At 38.3% G+C, this 16798-nt stretch overlaps 1 protein-coding gene across 1 annotated transcript; it reads left to right on the top strand.

Annotated features, from left to right (window-relative positions):
* The first annotated feature begins 160 nt into the window (after positions 1 to 160).
* Positions 161 to 16061, top strand: lnpep (leucyl/cystinyl aminopeptidase). Its single transcript, XM_086076853.1, has 22 exons — positions 161 to 550; positions 3296 to 3390; positions 4374 to 4576; positions 4672 to 4783; positions 5057 to 5296; positions 5788 to 5978; positions 6142 to 6280; positions 7633 to 7767; positions 7872 to 7992; positions 8066 to 8217; positions 8305 to 8418; positions 10517 to 10648; positions 10739 to 10873; positions 10986 to 11146; positions 11228 to 11316; positions 11413 to 11596; positions 11686 to 11842; positions 12954 to 13138; positions 13268 to 13429; positions 14407 to 14547; positions 14625 to 14706; positions 14791 to 16061. The coding sequence occupies exons 1-22, from the start codon at positions 523 to 525 to the stop codon at positions 14920 to 14922; spliced, it is 3090 nt and encodes a 1029-aa protein (XP_085932979.1). The 5' UTR covers positions 161 to 522; the 3' UTR covers positions 14923 to 16061.
* Positions 16062 to 16798: the final 737 nt, after the last annotated feature.

The raw sequence follows: 16798 nt of genomic DNA, 5'->3' as shown, positions 1-16798 counted from the left end.
AAGCTGCCGAAACAAATGTGTTCATTTAACGCCTTTTTAAAAAATGTGTTCGTGTGGTGCTGAAGTGCAACATCTTTAATAGCAATGACGTCAAAAGTGGGTTTTCCGGTTTCAGCCACGCCTATTAACAGTTGCTAGCCAATCGGATACAAGATATGGGTCAGTTGTCAACAACTGGTCGGCGAGGAAGCCGAGTGTCATCTGCCGTAGACTAGTACATTATACAAATATCGTTTCCGAACCAATATTGGCGTGCGTGTGATTTTGTTCCCTTTTTTTTTGTTTGTGGAGCGAGACGGTGGCAGTTAGCGTAATCTATTGAAGTGAGTCTGTTACAAATATGAGAAGTTGGCTAGTTCCCTGCTAGCGACTACGTAGCTGGTGTTGGTGTTGTGAGGACGGACTGTAGACCAACAGGAAGACAGTTTTGTGGCGTGTCCAGCCATTTAAACTATACGTCTGATCCAAACGTATCCAAATATCCTGCTTCAGGGACGTAAGGACCTCCTTCTACAACCTGCTATGGATCCTTTTGACTATAATAGTACAGGTAAGGAAGTGCGAAGGTTACTGTATGGCGGGTTCACATACAGTACGTGACAACATGCTAATAGCAAGCTTGCTAATAATAACCATTCATTCGGAGTGACTTTGAACCGCGGACGCATAGTGCGAGAGGTCAATTATAGTTTGTTTACGAGTCTGTTAAAAACTTAACATACAGTTGAAGACTTCGAAGCTAACAAAACACAGTCGCGCTCCCCCTTTTTAGGTTTGATATTCGCCGCATTTAGTCATGGCGTGTTGAGCAGATAAGTCGTGCTGAGCTCTGCTTTGCCTACCAGCAGACATCTGATCAATAACCTCTGCCAAATATATATACTCCTAATATATCCAGGACGTTATTGACAAAAACAAACAAGCGTATTGTAAATCAGACGTCAGAGATTTCTTGCTAATCTAATGGATCACAAGACTTCATTGGTGTTGTCATTTAGGTAAATGACCCAAATCACCTTTAAAAATTACTCTCTATGTGAGACAATAAGGGGAAAGTCAAATACATGATACCTAGCTGTAACACAAGGAAAGGAAGAAGGAAGTTAATCACTGTAAAATCTAAAAAATGCATAACACCTTAACTAGTCTTGATACTTCAAATGTGAGTTTGGTATCGATGTTACATCTGACCTACAGCCCCCCCCCCTTTTTTTTTCATTCTCTTATCCCATTAAACTATTTTGAAATAGTTATTTGTTGCATGCTTGAATGACTTCATAAATACGTACAAAATATTCAATGAAAGTCAATACGGTTTCAGAAACAACAGATCAACCGCCTTGGCGTTGATTGATCTCATACTAAGCTATAAATGATAAATCAATCAAACTTTATTCATATAGCACTTTTCATACATCAAAATGTGACTCAATGCGCTAATAAAAATCAAAAGGAACCCCCCCCAGCAAAAACAAAAAAAACATGGCAGGGCATATCCATATGAGGAAAGACACCCAGGAAACACTGGAGCTAAAAACATACATAAAACATACTTCTTAAAAAATATTTTGTTGCATTTTTTTTTAACTAAACCAAACATCCTTTGTTGAGGCGTGTCCACCAAAAGCCAAAGAAAAAGCAAAACACTCCCTTTGCTTGCTGTCAGTATGGAGTACACACGCTTTTCTGCAGCTTGAGTAGCATACAGTACTACCCCCAACCCCAGTTACTTAATTGATGACTTAATTTTTCATTTGGAGTCAAATTTGATTGCTTTAGTATGTGCAACACTATTATCACTTCTCTAATTGGGCCCCAAGTTGTGGCTTATTTCAGGTTATATTTTTATCGTCTCCTTCTTTGGATATTACACATTACCCAGTACAGAGTTACTTACCTATTAATAGGCATTTGTGCAGTGGGTGTGAAGCCGACACAGAGATGACTGTGTGTCATAATGTATGAAGTTGAACCACTCCAAACACCTACCTTTGCATTTAGGGTTAATAAATTATAACCTCTTTTTAATATAACAGTCTGAAGGTACATAATTTCCCCTTCAAATCCATGGCCTACTGGCCAGACATCATCATCATTATTATCATTATTATAAAGCAATGTAGGCGCATAGGAAGGGAGCGTGTTTTACTATATTGACTAATATTGGATTAGGTAGCTAAACATGACATTTATTGTTTGGGAAATGAGCAGAGAACGAAATTCCCTCCCCGAGAATACAGAGACACATCTTGTAAAAACTGCTCACAGTGCATTGCAGGTTGCAGAAAGGCATGCGTTTGTCATTTGTGGTTTGTGGTGGCATGTGACAGGAGCAGACAATACACTGCCACTGATTGTTCTATTATTTGGAACTCATCCACTGTAGTGAGACAACTCATTGCATCGTTCAGCGACATATACATATAGTGTTTAGTGTATAAACATAATGGAAGTTTAAGTAGCAATAGACTGCAAGAGGTTAAAAACAGGAACCTGAGATTGCGCTTTATTACATGAGACGTTTTGGCAATGATTTGTTTTTGCAACATTCCATTTTGAATCCCATACATATGCTGTCTGTGGCAATCAAAACAATACAATTCTGTTTTCAACATCTTACGGTAACATATTGTAATAATACACACTCAATGGCCACAGTGCTAAATGTAATGACCAAAAATCGATAACAAAATTATAAGACATTACTTCTCTTTACTTGTTAATTAAAAACAAATAATAATGTTAATTATATTTATATATATATATATATATATATATATATATATATATATATATATATATATATATATATATATATATATATATATATATATATATATATATATATATATATATATATATATATATATATAATGCTGTAGTGTTACAATATACAGTATTGTGCAAAGGTTTGAGCCTTTTTTTCATAGCAGTCATTAAAAAAAAAACAAGCTGTATTATGCAAAAAGAAGGAAAGTAAAATCAATAAATTTTAGTTAGTTTAATTTGAATTAGTTGTGTGTCAACAATGAGTTATCTCTCAAAAAGGGTGACGAAAAGTCACCAGCATTAATTTCCTGACTGCAGGTAGGCTCGACTGGTAGTGTCGTTCACGTTACGGAGGTTTCCTTGAAGGAATTAGGGAAGGGCAATAACATTAAAACAAGAATGGAATCCTGTGGTACTTCTTCTCAAGTTAACACGAGGGAAGAGGTGACACTCATCTTTCACAACGTCTGTGAGTTCCTCTTGTGAGTCTTGTTTCGTTTACGTACGTTGCTTCTTCCTCCTGTAGAGCGAGCCAACCTTCCAAGGAACATGATTGAGAACAGCATGTTTGAAGAAGAGCCTGACGTTGTAGATCTGGCCAGAGATTCCGCAGCATATCCGGTACACTCAAGTCATTTCCTTTACTGTGTGCTATGGCATCAATCACTCTGAACAGTTCTACACTCATTCATTGTACATTGAATTCAAATCAATGCTAGTTTGCATCCTAAAAAAATAAAGAATCAGAATACATGTAAACTAAATAAATAAAAAATATTTTTAATAAATGATATACATTTTAAGTTATGTTGATAACATGGAAGCGGTGCCTTGAAATATGAGGGCACCGACTTGTGTGTTTTTTTCGAGATATAAGCCCTGATGCAGACAATTATTATTATTATTTTTTGTTTGCTTTGACATGCGAGCACATGAGAGCTGTACGATGGCAGTGATGTCAATTCAACTTGCGTCATAATTAGCAGCAGTTTGGCAAATAGTGAACAAGTCAAGTCAGTTTTATTCATAGACCCCTTTATCACAAATAAAAGTGTCAAAGGGCATCACAGGCCCACAGTTGAGAAACATTTAATACCACTCCTAGTTCAATTTTGATGTTTGATTAAACAAAGATAATCACATGCTGTGAAGTTTAAACATCTACATAGCTCTGCCTTATGGAGTCTAGCATATATGGAATATGCCATTGACATGCTAACGTTAGCATCCATAGTTGTGGTTTTACAAACCTTTTAAGCAATGGACATTTCAGCATAAACAGTGGAGCAACACGTTTTGAGCATACATGTTCATTTAGACCACAAAGCAATACACACAGACATACATTCTTGAGAAAAATGTGCATTTTAATAACTCACTTACAGTAGTAGTAGTAGAAGAAGAAGATTCTACTTTATGTCTGCATAACTGTATTGTACTATGTGCCTGCTGGTGGCCAAGGCCTGTACAGCATGAACAATTTATTGGCAGCATTAAATCATGATACACCAACTATGTATATGTTTTTACCTACTCTTTTTAATTATAAAATGACACAGATTTTTATAAAGTACATTTTAACAGAGTGCTATTTTTCCTTTCAGACATTTCCGGCGCTTGACCCAGACGATACTGTGTATGAGCCTCGTAGCTCTCGCCTATTGGTGCGAGGCCTGGGAGAGAACGATGTGGATGATGATGAAGAGGACTGCGAGTCTTCAGCCCGACTTCTGGGCATGTCCTTCATGAACCGAAGCGCCACCCAGAGATCGAGCGCCTCTCCTTATGTCAGACAGCCTCCACCCAGGTAGCAGGATCTTGCTAGTTTTGGACTTTTTCATAATTGCACTACTGCTTCCGACTATTTAGATAGATAAAGTTGCTACTTCTGCTGTGTCCCAGATCATGTTCGCCACCCTCAGCCCGCACCATGGTTGTTTGTGTGCTATTTCTGATCATAGTGGCTTCCATGACCATGGTATTGTACTTTTTGCCTGGGTGCAACTTTACAAAGGTAAGAAAAATACAGTGGGCGTGTGCATTTGAGCATTTTACATTCCCCAATTTTCTTCTGTTACTCTTTGTTACACTGGCAGCATTGAGGTTTTGTAATTGGCATGCCTGCCTCACAGTTATGAGGGTCAAATTTTCATGTGTGGAATTTGCATGTACACCCCATATTTGCGTGTTTTGTTTTGTTTATGAGCCCTAGGACAATAGGTGTGAGAAGTTGTATGTTCCTGACTTGTGTCACACATTTCTCCATGAAAATCTTCCATTTTTGCAGATGGGATGCCCTAAACAGGAGAACAAGACATCCAATGGCACTGATGGTGAACTCTTCCCCTGGGCACAATACCAACTCCCCCGTAGCATACGTCCTCTCAGCTATGACCTCACCTTGAACCCTGACCTGAGCACCATGGATTTCAGCGGCAGCACTATCATCACCATGATTGTACTTCACAACACCAAGCGCATTGTACTGCACAGTGCTGATCTCAATATTACCAAAGCTACATTCAAGGTGAGATTCTTAGTCAGTCTGACCAAATACGTGGCTTTGAAATCATAGCAACATACAGTCTGTAATTTTTGTATTGCATGTGCTGTGGAACACTTAGTCACGGGTGTTACCTAGAGCTGGGACCGGCACTGGATAAAGATTTTGGGGGGAAGGCTTTTTAGTGTAAAAACAAATCTGGACAAATCCTGTGGTTTGGGAAATCATGACTCAATTGGGACACCCCTGATGGGAAAATTAACAACAACTCTATGTGCTGTGGGGATTTCTGAATATGCACAGAAGAACTCATGCTGATGCAATCATGCTAATTTTGCTGTTAAGAAATATATATTTTCTTTTTAAATAGTGCCTATTTCTTACTAAATTCTCATGAAATTATGTTGATACCAATTTAATGAGAACAAGCAGTTTGTTACTTTGGGAAAAAAAAAACATCTTAACGCATTTTGATGTGTGATGTACTAATTATTAACTTGAGCGTTCTCTTTCAGCTTGGTGATGGGGAGGCCAGTGATGTCGCAATACTGGAGAACAGACAAATGCAACAGATAGCTGTTAAGTTCCCCGAAGATCTGAAGGCAGGCCAGCACTGTGTGTTGACCCTGGATTACACGGCCAGTCTGTCAAACACCTACGATGGTTTCTACAATAGTTCCTACACGGATCCCGATGGAAACAAAATGTACATCAAGCTCTAGAGTAGAATCTTCTAAAATGATTTTATCGACAGTATAAATTCCAGTTAAACGTAGCTTTTAAATGTGGAATCCACCCCCCATATTCCACTGGAATTTGCTCTAATATTCCCATCCATCATTTTAGTATGCACATCTCTTTTTTCCCAGGGTCCTAGCTGCTACCCAGTTCGAGCCATTATATGCACGAAAGGCCTTCCCTTGCTTTGATGAGCCGTCATTTAAAGCCACCTTTCTGGTGAAAATCAACAGGAACCCAGAGCACATGACACTAGCCAACATGCCTAAGGTACTTTGGCTTTAGTTATTATACTTATTTGTGCCTGTAAGTTATGCAAACTGTAGTTTCAAGTCTTGCAGCATGAATTTTGTCATAGGTGGTGGTGACATTAGAGTGAAAATTCGTATGGCTTGTGCCTGTCTACTTTGTAATAAGAAGCTGAACAGAAGCAGAGGCACTCTACCACAGCTTCACTTCGCTCGCAACATGGCCTTGTCCACTTGCAGTCAATCACTGGCCTTAATTTAGCTCAATCTGAGCAATATGTAAGATATTAGACCAAGTAGGAGTATTTTATAAGAAATATTTTTGCCTTGGGCAGGGTTCTGCAAGCTCCAGCTCTGGAGCCTTTAGTCCCTCTCTTGTGGCTCCCCTGTGGATCTAAAAAAAAATAAAAAATAGAAGAAATTTTAAATATATATATATTTTTTTTAGATAAAATAATGTTCTTCAAATTAATTAAGTGTCGGAAAAAGAGAGACGAAAGGTAGATGAAAACGTTTTTAGAAATACCTAAAAATGTCCAGAAAGTGACCGTAAAATGTCCAAAAAGGAAGCGAAAAAGCAGAAAACTACCATAAAATGTCCACCAAAAGAAGGTAGGAAAAAAATGTCAAAAAAATATCTAAGAAAGGAAAAAGAGAGGCAGAAAATTATCATAATATGTATGTCCATAAATGTGGCAAAAAATGTCAGAAATTTAACAGAAAGGCAGAAAAGTCTATGTATGAGAAATGAAGTATGAAAAATTCCACACACACACAAAAAAAAATCAGAAGACGAAAGGTCGAAGACAATGAATCTCAATGTATTGGATGCAGCATATTTTTCTGTTTTGGTGCAGCTCTAATGAGCTCTTGGGCCCTCAGTACATTAGATTAGCAATACCACGCTGTTTCGTACATCACAATGTTCAAATGTTTTGTGGCTGCAGATAGAATTTTGGCTATTTATATGGCCTAACATGGCTCTTTGGACAGGAAAGGTTGCTGACCCCTGGCCTAGGACTAAATAGCATATACATGATATCACACCCACAATAAAACATAACCATGTTAAATTATTATGTCCCTGACAGTAGCAATCAAAATGGAGCATTATTATTAGTGCAAAGGCAGAATTTACATTCTGGATCTCATTATATTGTGTAGGAGGAGTACCTAATGTGGTTGCTAGTGATTGAAAGTTATTAGCTCTTCTTTATTTTCTTGGGAATTATACAAGTCATCTTTGTCCTTCTTGCAGCTTATTTTAAATTCTTGGCATACAGCAGATATTTTAGTTTAATCACCATTGGTCTGAGGAACAAAAAAAAACCATACATACACGTACTCTATCTCTCTCACTGATGTGTGTTTCAGGCAAAGACCACACAACTTGCCAGTGGCCTTGTGCAGGATGAGTTTGCAAAGACCAGTGTCAACATGAGCACTTACTTGGTGGCCTTCATCGTTGGTAACTTCACCCCAAACAGCAAAAACATCTCTGACACTTTGGTAGGGTTGATTATTTATTTATTTCATTTTGCTTTTCCCTTCGGATAATCTGTTTTTATTATTCAAACTGACTCTGGGTTTGTATCATGTGATTGCACTTTTAGGTGTCTGTGTACAGTGTGCCACAGAAGAAAGAGCATACCGACTATGCTCTGGACACAGTATCGAAACTACTGGAGTTTTACAATAACTTCTTTGAAATTAACTATCCGCTTCAGAAACTTGGTAAACATTGTCATTATTCTTCTCCCCCTCAGCATTAGAAGCCCCACTGTAATCTTATTTTCTTGTTTTTCAGATTTGGTTGCCATCCCAGACTTCCTGGCAGGAGCCATGGAGAACTGGGGTCTGATCACCTTCAGAGAAACCACCCTATTGGTGGGGGCACACTCCTCTCTTATGGAAAAATCAGTTGTTGCTTCTGTCATTGCACATGAGCTGGCTCATCAGGTACTTGATATTTGTTCATTTTTATCAGCCTACTTGTACTGAATAATGAGGATGTCAGCACAATAATGTAGCACTGATGTGTTGCAGTGGTTTGGAAACTTAGTCACAATGAGCTGGTGGAGTGACCTGTGGCTCAACGAAGGCTTTGCCACTTACATGGAGTACACATCACTGCAGACTGTCCTGCCGCAGCTTGACATGGTAGGTGAGCTTCAATGCCACATAAAGTGCTGAAGAAATTTATCAGACCAACACCTCATTAAACGTTTGAGTTTGAAGACAGTTGCGTGCCACAACTGTCTTAAATTAGCAGCTTTATTCCTATTCTTTCATTTTAAACTTAGTGGGTGAATGCTTTCAGGATTCACACGTTTTTTTTCATTCTTTATTATTATTTTTCACCTCACTTTTTTGATGCGTTTCAACTCCCACATAGTACATCCAATTTACACCGTTCCAATTTCGACATGTTCCAAAAATTCATAACTCCTAGGATATTATTTTTCTCAATCCACATACTTCGAGTTTTCGTACAATTTAATTTATTTTTATTTTTTTTAAATCCCATTTTATTTTTAATGGGACAAACGTTCAAGTTCAATCCGCTATATTTTAAATACCCATTTAATAAGATTAACACATTACATTAATAATTTAGATGATTAATCTTCACATAATTTATCATATTTAACATTTAATGATTAATAGTCTTTACATAATTTAGATCATTCAGTGTGATTTCTAAGCATTTAACATTATTGCACATATATTCAAAAATTTTAATCAATCAATCAATCAATCAATTATTAATAACAGTACCATAATAGTAGTATACTAGTGCCACTAGTAACTATTAGTACATGGTACCTACTCATACCTGCTAGTGCTGACTAGTACCTACTAGCGCCTAGTTCTATTGCTGGTACCTACTAGTAGCTACTACTAGTACTTAGTACTAGTAGCTACTACTAGTAACTATTATTACCTAGCATTGGTATCTACTAGTACTAGAGTACTATACCTTTCTCTTACTTTACCTTAAAGCAGCGGTGGTCCTTGAGTACCCCTATCCAGCCTGTTTTCCATGTCTCCCACAAGCAACACAGGTGTTTCAAATGATCAGATAATCAGCAAGCTCTGCATGAAGCCTGATAACGACCCTGAGCTGTGTTGGCTGGGGACACATGGAAAACAGGCTGGATAAGGATACTCGACCGGGGCTGAGAAACAGTGCCTTAAAGCAGTGGTCCTCAACCCTGGTCCTCGGGGACCGGTATCCAACCTGTTTTCCTTGTCTCCGACAGCCAACACATGTGGGTATCGTTATCAGGCTTCTCCAGAGCTTGCTAATTAGCTGATGATATGAATCACCTGTGTTGGCTGCGGGAGACATGGAAAACAGGTTGGATACCGGTCCTCGAGGACCAGTGTTGAGGACCACTGCCTTAAAGTACCTTTTATTTAAAAAGTTTGACACTGTTTCCATTTGAAATTCGAAATGTTCTGCTCATTCAGTTCACCTTGGAAACAATTTTTGATATGCCAAACATTTGTGGATACCAAAAATTCTCAATTTTTCACAAAAAAAAAAATCCTACATTGTGACAAAGGCCTACTCTACATTTTTCCTCTCCTAGCTCAACATTTCTTGACCCATTCAACACGTTCAGTTCATTCCCTGTTATTGTACAGTATATCCATGTTGCAATATTATTTGACATCATGCAATATCATTTTAAGCCATTCCATACATTTTCATTTAGCCTCTCAGCCTTCACTCGCAATTTCTCCAAAAAATTGCATTCTCTAGTAGATCATTGATATTTTTCTTTGCTATAATGCTCTGTAGTTCGTTAACGTCTTCTAAGACAACCAGAACAGTCTAGTTGTGATGGATTCAATGCCTTGACAATGACATGACCTGGTTAAATAAGAATTTTCACAGGCATGTGCAATGGTTAATACACTCTTATGTAAAATCTTTTTACTGAAATTATATATTGTTTCCTGTGATTGGCTGGCAACCAGTTCAGGGTGTACCCCGCCTACTGCCCGAAGCCAGCTGGGATAGGCTCCAGCAACCCCCGCGACCCTTGTGAGGACAAGCGGTACAGAAAATGGATGGATGGATATATATTGTTTAATGCTAATTTAATATTATTATTATTAATCAAGATTTTTTTTCAAATTCATTATTTTTTACAAAAATCTGATAAATACTTAGACATTATTTATTCATGTTATTTACTTACATTCCTGAACAGAACAATTATTATTAAATTGCGTGTTGTGTTTGCAGGGCAACTTGTTCTTAGCGGTTCGATTCAGAGCACTGGACAAAGATGCACTTAACTCCTCCCACGCTGTCTCTACCGAAGTCAATACACCAGAGCAGGTTCAAGAGATGTTCGACTCGGTGTCCTATCTGAAGGTGCGCTTCTATGTGTTTTTATTATGGCTGCTGTCTCTTGGATGCATAATTGAGGTAGTCATGAAAATGTCTTGTTCTTTGGTCTTCCAGGGGGCTTCCATTCTTCTGATGTTGAACGCCTCTTTGCCCGGTGACCAGCAGTTCAGAAAAGGTATCATTCAATATCTGAATCAGTTCTCTGGTTTAAACACGGACACTGATGACCTTTGGAACAGTCTTACCGAGGTAGGTGCATTACTGTTATTCTGTAATTGTGGTGTTTAGTTGGGATGGAAATATCATGAGATACATCATACACCTAAAATGACATGGATGGCATTTTTTTTCTTGTCCTTAGGTGGAGGTCACAAGTCAGCATCCAAATGTGTCCGAGATGATGAGGTCATGGACATCCCAGAAAGGCTTCCCTTTGGTTACAGTATCCCGTAAGGGGGATGAAGTGACCCTAAAACAGGAGATTTTCCAGATCATAACAGACACCGCCACGCATTCCTCCTGGTAGGCTGCACCTCCACCCTCCTCGTCTTCTTTCTCCTTTGTGTATTGCGGCCATGGAAATGTTATTGCACTCTCTCCTAGCTTGTGGAATATTCCGGTGACGTATGTGAATGACAACTGTAGTTTGGCTCCTGAGTGCAGACAGGTGTTCATGCTGAAGACCAAATCAGGTGAATGACCATTATCTAATAACTATAGTACTGTATCGGTTGCTAAAGATTGCACACGCTATATCGATGTAACACTTTTGCATGCTGTCTTCTTAGGGACTCTTAAGGTGTCCGAAACTGTGAAATGGCTGAAGTTGAACTACAGGAACACAGGCTTCTACATTGTTGACTATGGAGACGAAGGCTGGGCTGCTCTGACAGGCGCCTTGTCCAACAACTTCCAAGTTCTCACACAGGAGGACCGAGCCTCGCTGATACACAACATATTTGCCCTCTCCAAGTAGGTTTCCCAATCAACTACCCTTATGTAGTCGTGTTTATCATTCTGTATGTATGTTTTTTTTATTACTGTCTTTTACTTCACCTCAGACTGGGGCGTGTGTCCTTCCGCCAAGTCCTCAGCCTCCTACACTACATGCCAAACGAAACTGAGATTAGTCCTGTAAGTGAGGCCTTGCACCAGCTCAACCTCATCTACCAGATGCTGCACAAGAGATACGAGCAGGGCCTCGTCGCACGCATGAAGGTATACGCACACAGTTGAAATGATATTGTTCGAATGTTTTAGTGTGCTCGAGATGGGGAGGTTACGTTAATAAAGCGGCGTGAGACGCTTAAGTGGTGAACTATACCAAATTAAGTTATCTGATCTGTACTGTAATGTAATGCAGAAATGGTTTAAACATATAATGGGGACTTTCGCTGGACTCTTGATTCATTGTAACATTTGTTTTCACAAACAACTTAGTCCATACGGAAGCGTATTGCATTCATCTGAGGGGAAAAAAATCCTGTTTTTCTGACACTTTTTTGGGGGGGAGCTTTGTTTTTTTGATTTTCAGTTTTTCTAAATATTTTTTTGACAGAAAAAATATTCAGAAAAACAGGCTGGAAAAAAATATTCAGAAAACAGGCTGGAAAAAAATATTTAGAAAAACTGGTGAATTTTTTTTTTAAACAGAAAAAAAATATTCACGAAAACAGTAAAAAAATATTCAAGAAAACAGTAAAAAAATAAATAAACCTGAAAAAAATATATTTGAAAAAACAGCTGGGTTTTTTTTACCTCAGAACTCCAAGTGACTTGTTGCAGACTCGCTGGACACTTTCCATATGCAATAAGATAGTCATGTTTACTTACTGGCTCTCAATAAAGGAATACATGTGTTTACTGTATTGTGGTTTGTTCTCTAATCTCTGACGAAAAACCCCTTTAAAAAAATATTCAGAAAAATATTTATTTTATAAAAAAGGGAAAATTACTCAAAAAAACAGAAAAAAAAATATTCAGAAAAACAGAGATTTTTTTTTTCAAACAGAAAAAAATTACAAAAAAACAGGGGAAAATATTCAATAAAACAGAAAAAAAAACTCAAAAAACAAAGCTCCCCCCAAAAATTTGTCAGAAAAACAGGACTTTTTTTTCCCAAGTGAATGCAATATGCGTAAGTACAAGTACTTTGCAATTGTATTTATTTTTGGCTTCCGAGACCAGTTGTGATTTTAATTTGTTAGTTACTCATGGCACGTGGCAAAAAAATCGGATACAATTACTTAGAGAACCTTTTGATACATCTTTGAACACCTGTTTATTATCTATTTCGTTAACGTCTGAATTCTCTTTGAAATATTTGCAGACATACATTTTGAATAACTACGGTGCTCTGATGGATAAGCAAACATGGACCAAGGAGGAGAGTCTGTCCAAACAGAAGCTGCGATCTGCCCTGTTGGATACAGCCTGTTATCTGGGGCAAGACAAATGCAATCAGCAAGCAAAAGATTTGTTTAAGCAGTATGTTGAAGCTAATGGAACCATCCAGTGAGTAAAGTATAATGTTTTTGTTTGAAAAAAAAAAAAGGGGATACTGAGAATACAAACTATTGAAATGAAAATGCTGTTGACTGGAGGTTTGTTTAGCCTGAAATGTTTTTTTTTTTTTCTCCGAAGGATTCTGGGCGATCTGCAGGAAGTTGTATTCAGTGTGGCAGCTCAGTCCAATGAAGACTGGGAAACGTTGCTCTCCATGTATCATTATGCCATTTATGACACAGAGAAGCAAAAGATGCTGCAGGGCTTAGCTTCCACGCAGGACACACAGAAAATTGTTTGGTACGTTTTGTATAAAGCTGGGATCAACGCATTCATCATAACATAACATAACAAACTAGCTGATAAGCTGTTTATGGTTTAGGGAAATAAAACAACAGTATTGCGCTCGTGGCAACAGCATTTATAACTACAGAATGCAATTTCTGGAGAAATTGCATGTGAACGCTGAGAGGCTGAAAGAAAAATTGCGGAAGCACTTGGAATTGTATTGAATGACATGGAATGATAAACAATCACCTGGAATGAGCTAATCACAAATTGGTCAAAAATATAGAGGAGAAAAACAAACAAACAACAAAGAAAATCTGATTTTTTTATTTTTAATTTTGGCTCTTTATTTGAAATTTTGAAGAAGAAAAAATGCTGTAAGAGGAGGCTTGAACTGGTCTATAAATAGAAAAATGAGTGGAGGAACCCCCCCCCCCTCCCCACCCAATAATGAAATAAAATAAAAAATAAATAAATCATAATTTTGGGGGGGTATATTGTAAATTAAAAAAAGACAATGAGAAAAAGTCTTACTTTATGGCTTTTATTTTGATAATTTGACGGGTAAGTTGACAGTGTAAATTGGTCGATAAATGGTGAAATTAGAAGAGGGAAAAACATGTAATTTTCTAGTTTTATTAGGATTCGCTGAACAGTTAAAAGGGGGAACAAAACTAAATTGAAATTAGAGGAGAATAACAAACATATTTTTTGCTTTTATTTGACTGGTATTGTTGCATGAATACTACATGACCACTAGAGGGATGAAGTGGAGCCTGCAAGTTTTCACTTTATTCCTGTTAAAATCTGTAAATATTCATACCGTTTAATTTGATTAAGTCCCTTAGAAACCTTCCAACATTGAAACCCCCTACACACACACACACATAAAAAAGTTGAGTTGCCATTTTTGGCCTACACTGTTGGGACTTATTTGATTAAAATGGAAATGGATTTTACGCTCATTATGCTTATGTTGTTCCTTGCAGGCTTCTCAAAGCAGGTTTGGATGGTAATATCATCAAGGTACAGAACCTTCCCTTGCTCATCAGCACAATCTGCCAAAGCTTTGCTGGCAACTTGGCTGCTTGGGACTTCGTTCAAAACAACTGGAAGGAGCTCATAAAAACGTGTGTGGCAGATTTAACATAGAAATTGGTTCGTACAGCGACAAAACAGGATCTTAAAACAGTGTTTCTGTTCGTAGGTTCCCTGTCGGTTCATTTTCCTTCCAACGAATCATCAAGTCTGTCACCTCTCAGTTCTCTACACAGTCACATCTTAATCAGGTATATATATTTTAATGTAGAATAAATCTAGAGTATAAATTCAGTTGTTGTTGTTTTATAGTTAGTTTTGTGCGTGTTGCACAGGTGCAGTGTTTCTTCTCCAGCTTGGAGGATCACGGTTCACGGTCGCGAAGCATGCAGGAAGCCCTAGAAACCATCCGACTGAACCAGCGCTGGATGGAGAGGAATCTTCCTTCCCTTCGTAAATGGCTTTAATGCAGGCCGGCCACTCCTTCCGTTCTCCGCTCTCCTCTCTGCCCCCCCCCCCCCCCCCATACCAATTGAGGTGGTCGACTGGGGTACGTTGTCAAGACAACCGCAAAGTTTGCACTTTTGTCTCTTAGCTCTGTTTATCCAGGTCTGAGTTGAGCTGGATCGGGTATGCTCTCATGTACGGCTCCTGAGAGATTTTAGCTAGCTCAGGGCGGCTCTGATTGTATCTGACAGAAAACATGTCAGACAGTAAACACTCACACTTGAAGCTGTCGACCAAACCTCTCATCAGACAATCACGCGATCCACTTTGCTTTACAGACCGGTTCGATCAGCGACCATGTGAGCTGTTTTATGGCTGATAGTAAAGAAGCAAGTACATGTGTGTCAACACTATAGTGTTTCCTGTCCATACGCCCTTGCCAGTCTCTATGCTTTATTCTAAAGACTCTGCTGAACATTTAGAGACATGGGCAGGTAAAATTAGCATTGTGTAAATGTGTACAGAAACAACAGCAGCCTGTAATTTTGCATCCTAGAGCGTTCAATATTAGAAAGGTTGAGGAAATGGTTGGTCGACTAAAAAAAACAAAATTAAAAAAAACTCCCATTATGTACAGTAGATGGCGCAGTGCACCACTGCGCTGGTTTAAAGCAACCAACGTGTCTTAAATGAAGCAAACAGCACACTGGATACACATAAAGTTTGCATTTCACTCCAGAACTTACTTAGCATTGATTTCCCGGTAGTGATCCCATTGTTCATTCTTGTAAAATTCGACGTTTTTAATGTAAATACATGATGTCCCCGGCCCCCTAGCAGCAGCAGCAGCAGCAATTTTGGATGTGCCAATTTTATTTAATTCCTCTCCACTTTGCTCCACTTGATTTTTAGCGTTTTCTTGTGTACATAGAATGTATAGAGGACATTTATTGATAAAATTTGATCAAAGCTCTTGTCCAAACACTTTTTACTGTATTTCTTGGATGTATAGCACCGCCGGCAGGTCTCGTGTGGAGGTGTTGTTTGTATAAGAGCTCCGGTGTATAGAAGAATGTTTATTTTGGGTATATGTCCACATCTGCCTGATATAATAGTTTCAAGTTACTCCATCACCAGAATAAATAGCTGTCAAACTGTTTATCATCTTTACTTGACCCCAACCCCACAAGTTTTGCTGCATTGTGTATTTCTTGACAGATTTTTTTTAGTTGATCCTCACACATCTTACATAGATTCCTAATAACTGTACACATTTAGTTTTTTTCTCGCCGTTAAAACAAACTTTTTAAGATGCTGTGCGTGTGTCTGTTTGTTTGTTTCTGCCCCATTATGGGCGCCAGCATTAACTCAGTGGAATGATACGGTATGAGACAGGAGGTGTGATATCATCACCGTCGTGAGGCGTAACCTTCCATAATTGCTGACACACTTGAGCAATGCCAAAGATACTCATCAGGTCACATGATTATTCAACAGTCTTCATATAACCTAAACACATGTTTGCAAAACAGAGCGCCTTTTTATGTGCACCCTGCAGACGAAAAGGATATTATTAGAATATTTGATTAAAATGGAGCAATGTATGTTAAAGTAGGGCATGTTTTTATTTTATTATTTTTTTGTGAGTATGTTTTCCATTTTACGTGGGTCTACAGCAGTTCGTCTCAATTCTTTATTGTTGCACCGACAAGGAAAAAGAAGAAATGCCCTCCCCAACTCTCTGCTGTGACTATAAATAGTATCAATAATATTAGCATAAATAGTCTCTGACAATGAGAGCGCCACTGCCACCTACTGTAGTGGATGTACAGTTACACTTCATTCTTAAAAAGAAAAACAAGTATCCATTTCCTTGGTGGAGAAAATACTTTGACA

The sequence above is a fragment of the Leptonotus elevatus genome, chromosome 5 (genome assembly GCF_054856555.1).
Source record: "Leptonotus elevatus isolate MCC_2025b chromosome 5, RoL_Lele_1.0, whole genome shotgun sequence".
NCBI classification, from domain to species: domain Eukaryota; kingdom Metazoa; phylum Chordata; class Actinopteri; order Syngnathiformes; family Syngnathidae; genus Leptonotus; species Leptonotus elevatus.
Note: the sequence above shows the minus strand (reverse complement) of the source record. Positions and strands in the feature narration are given on the sequence as shown.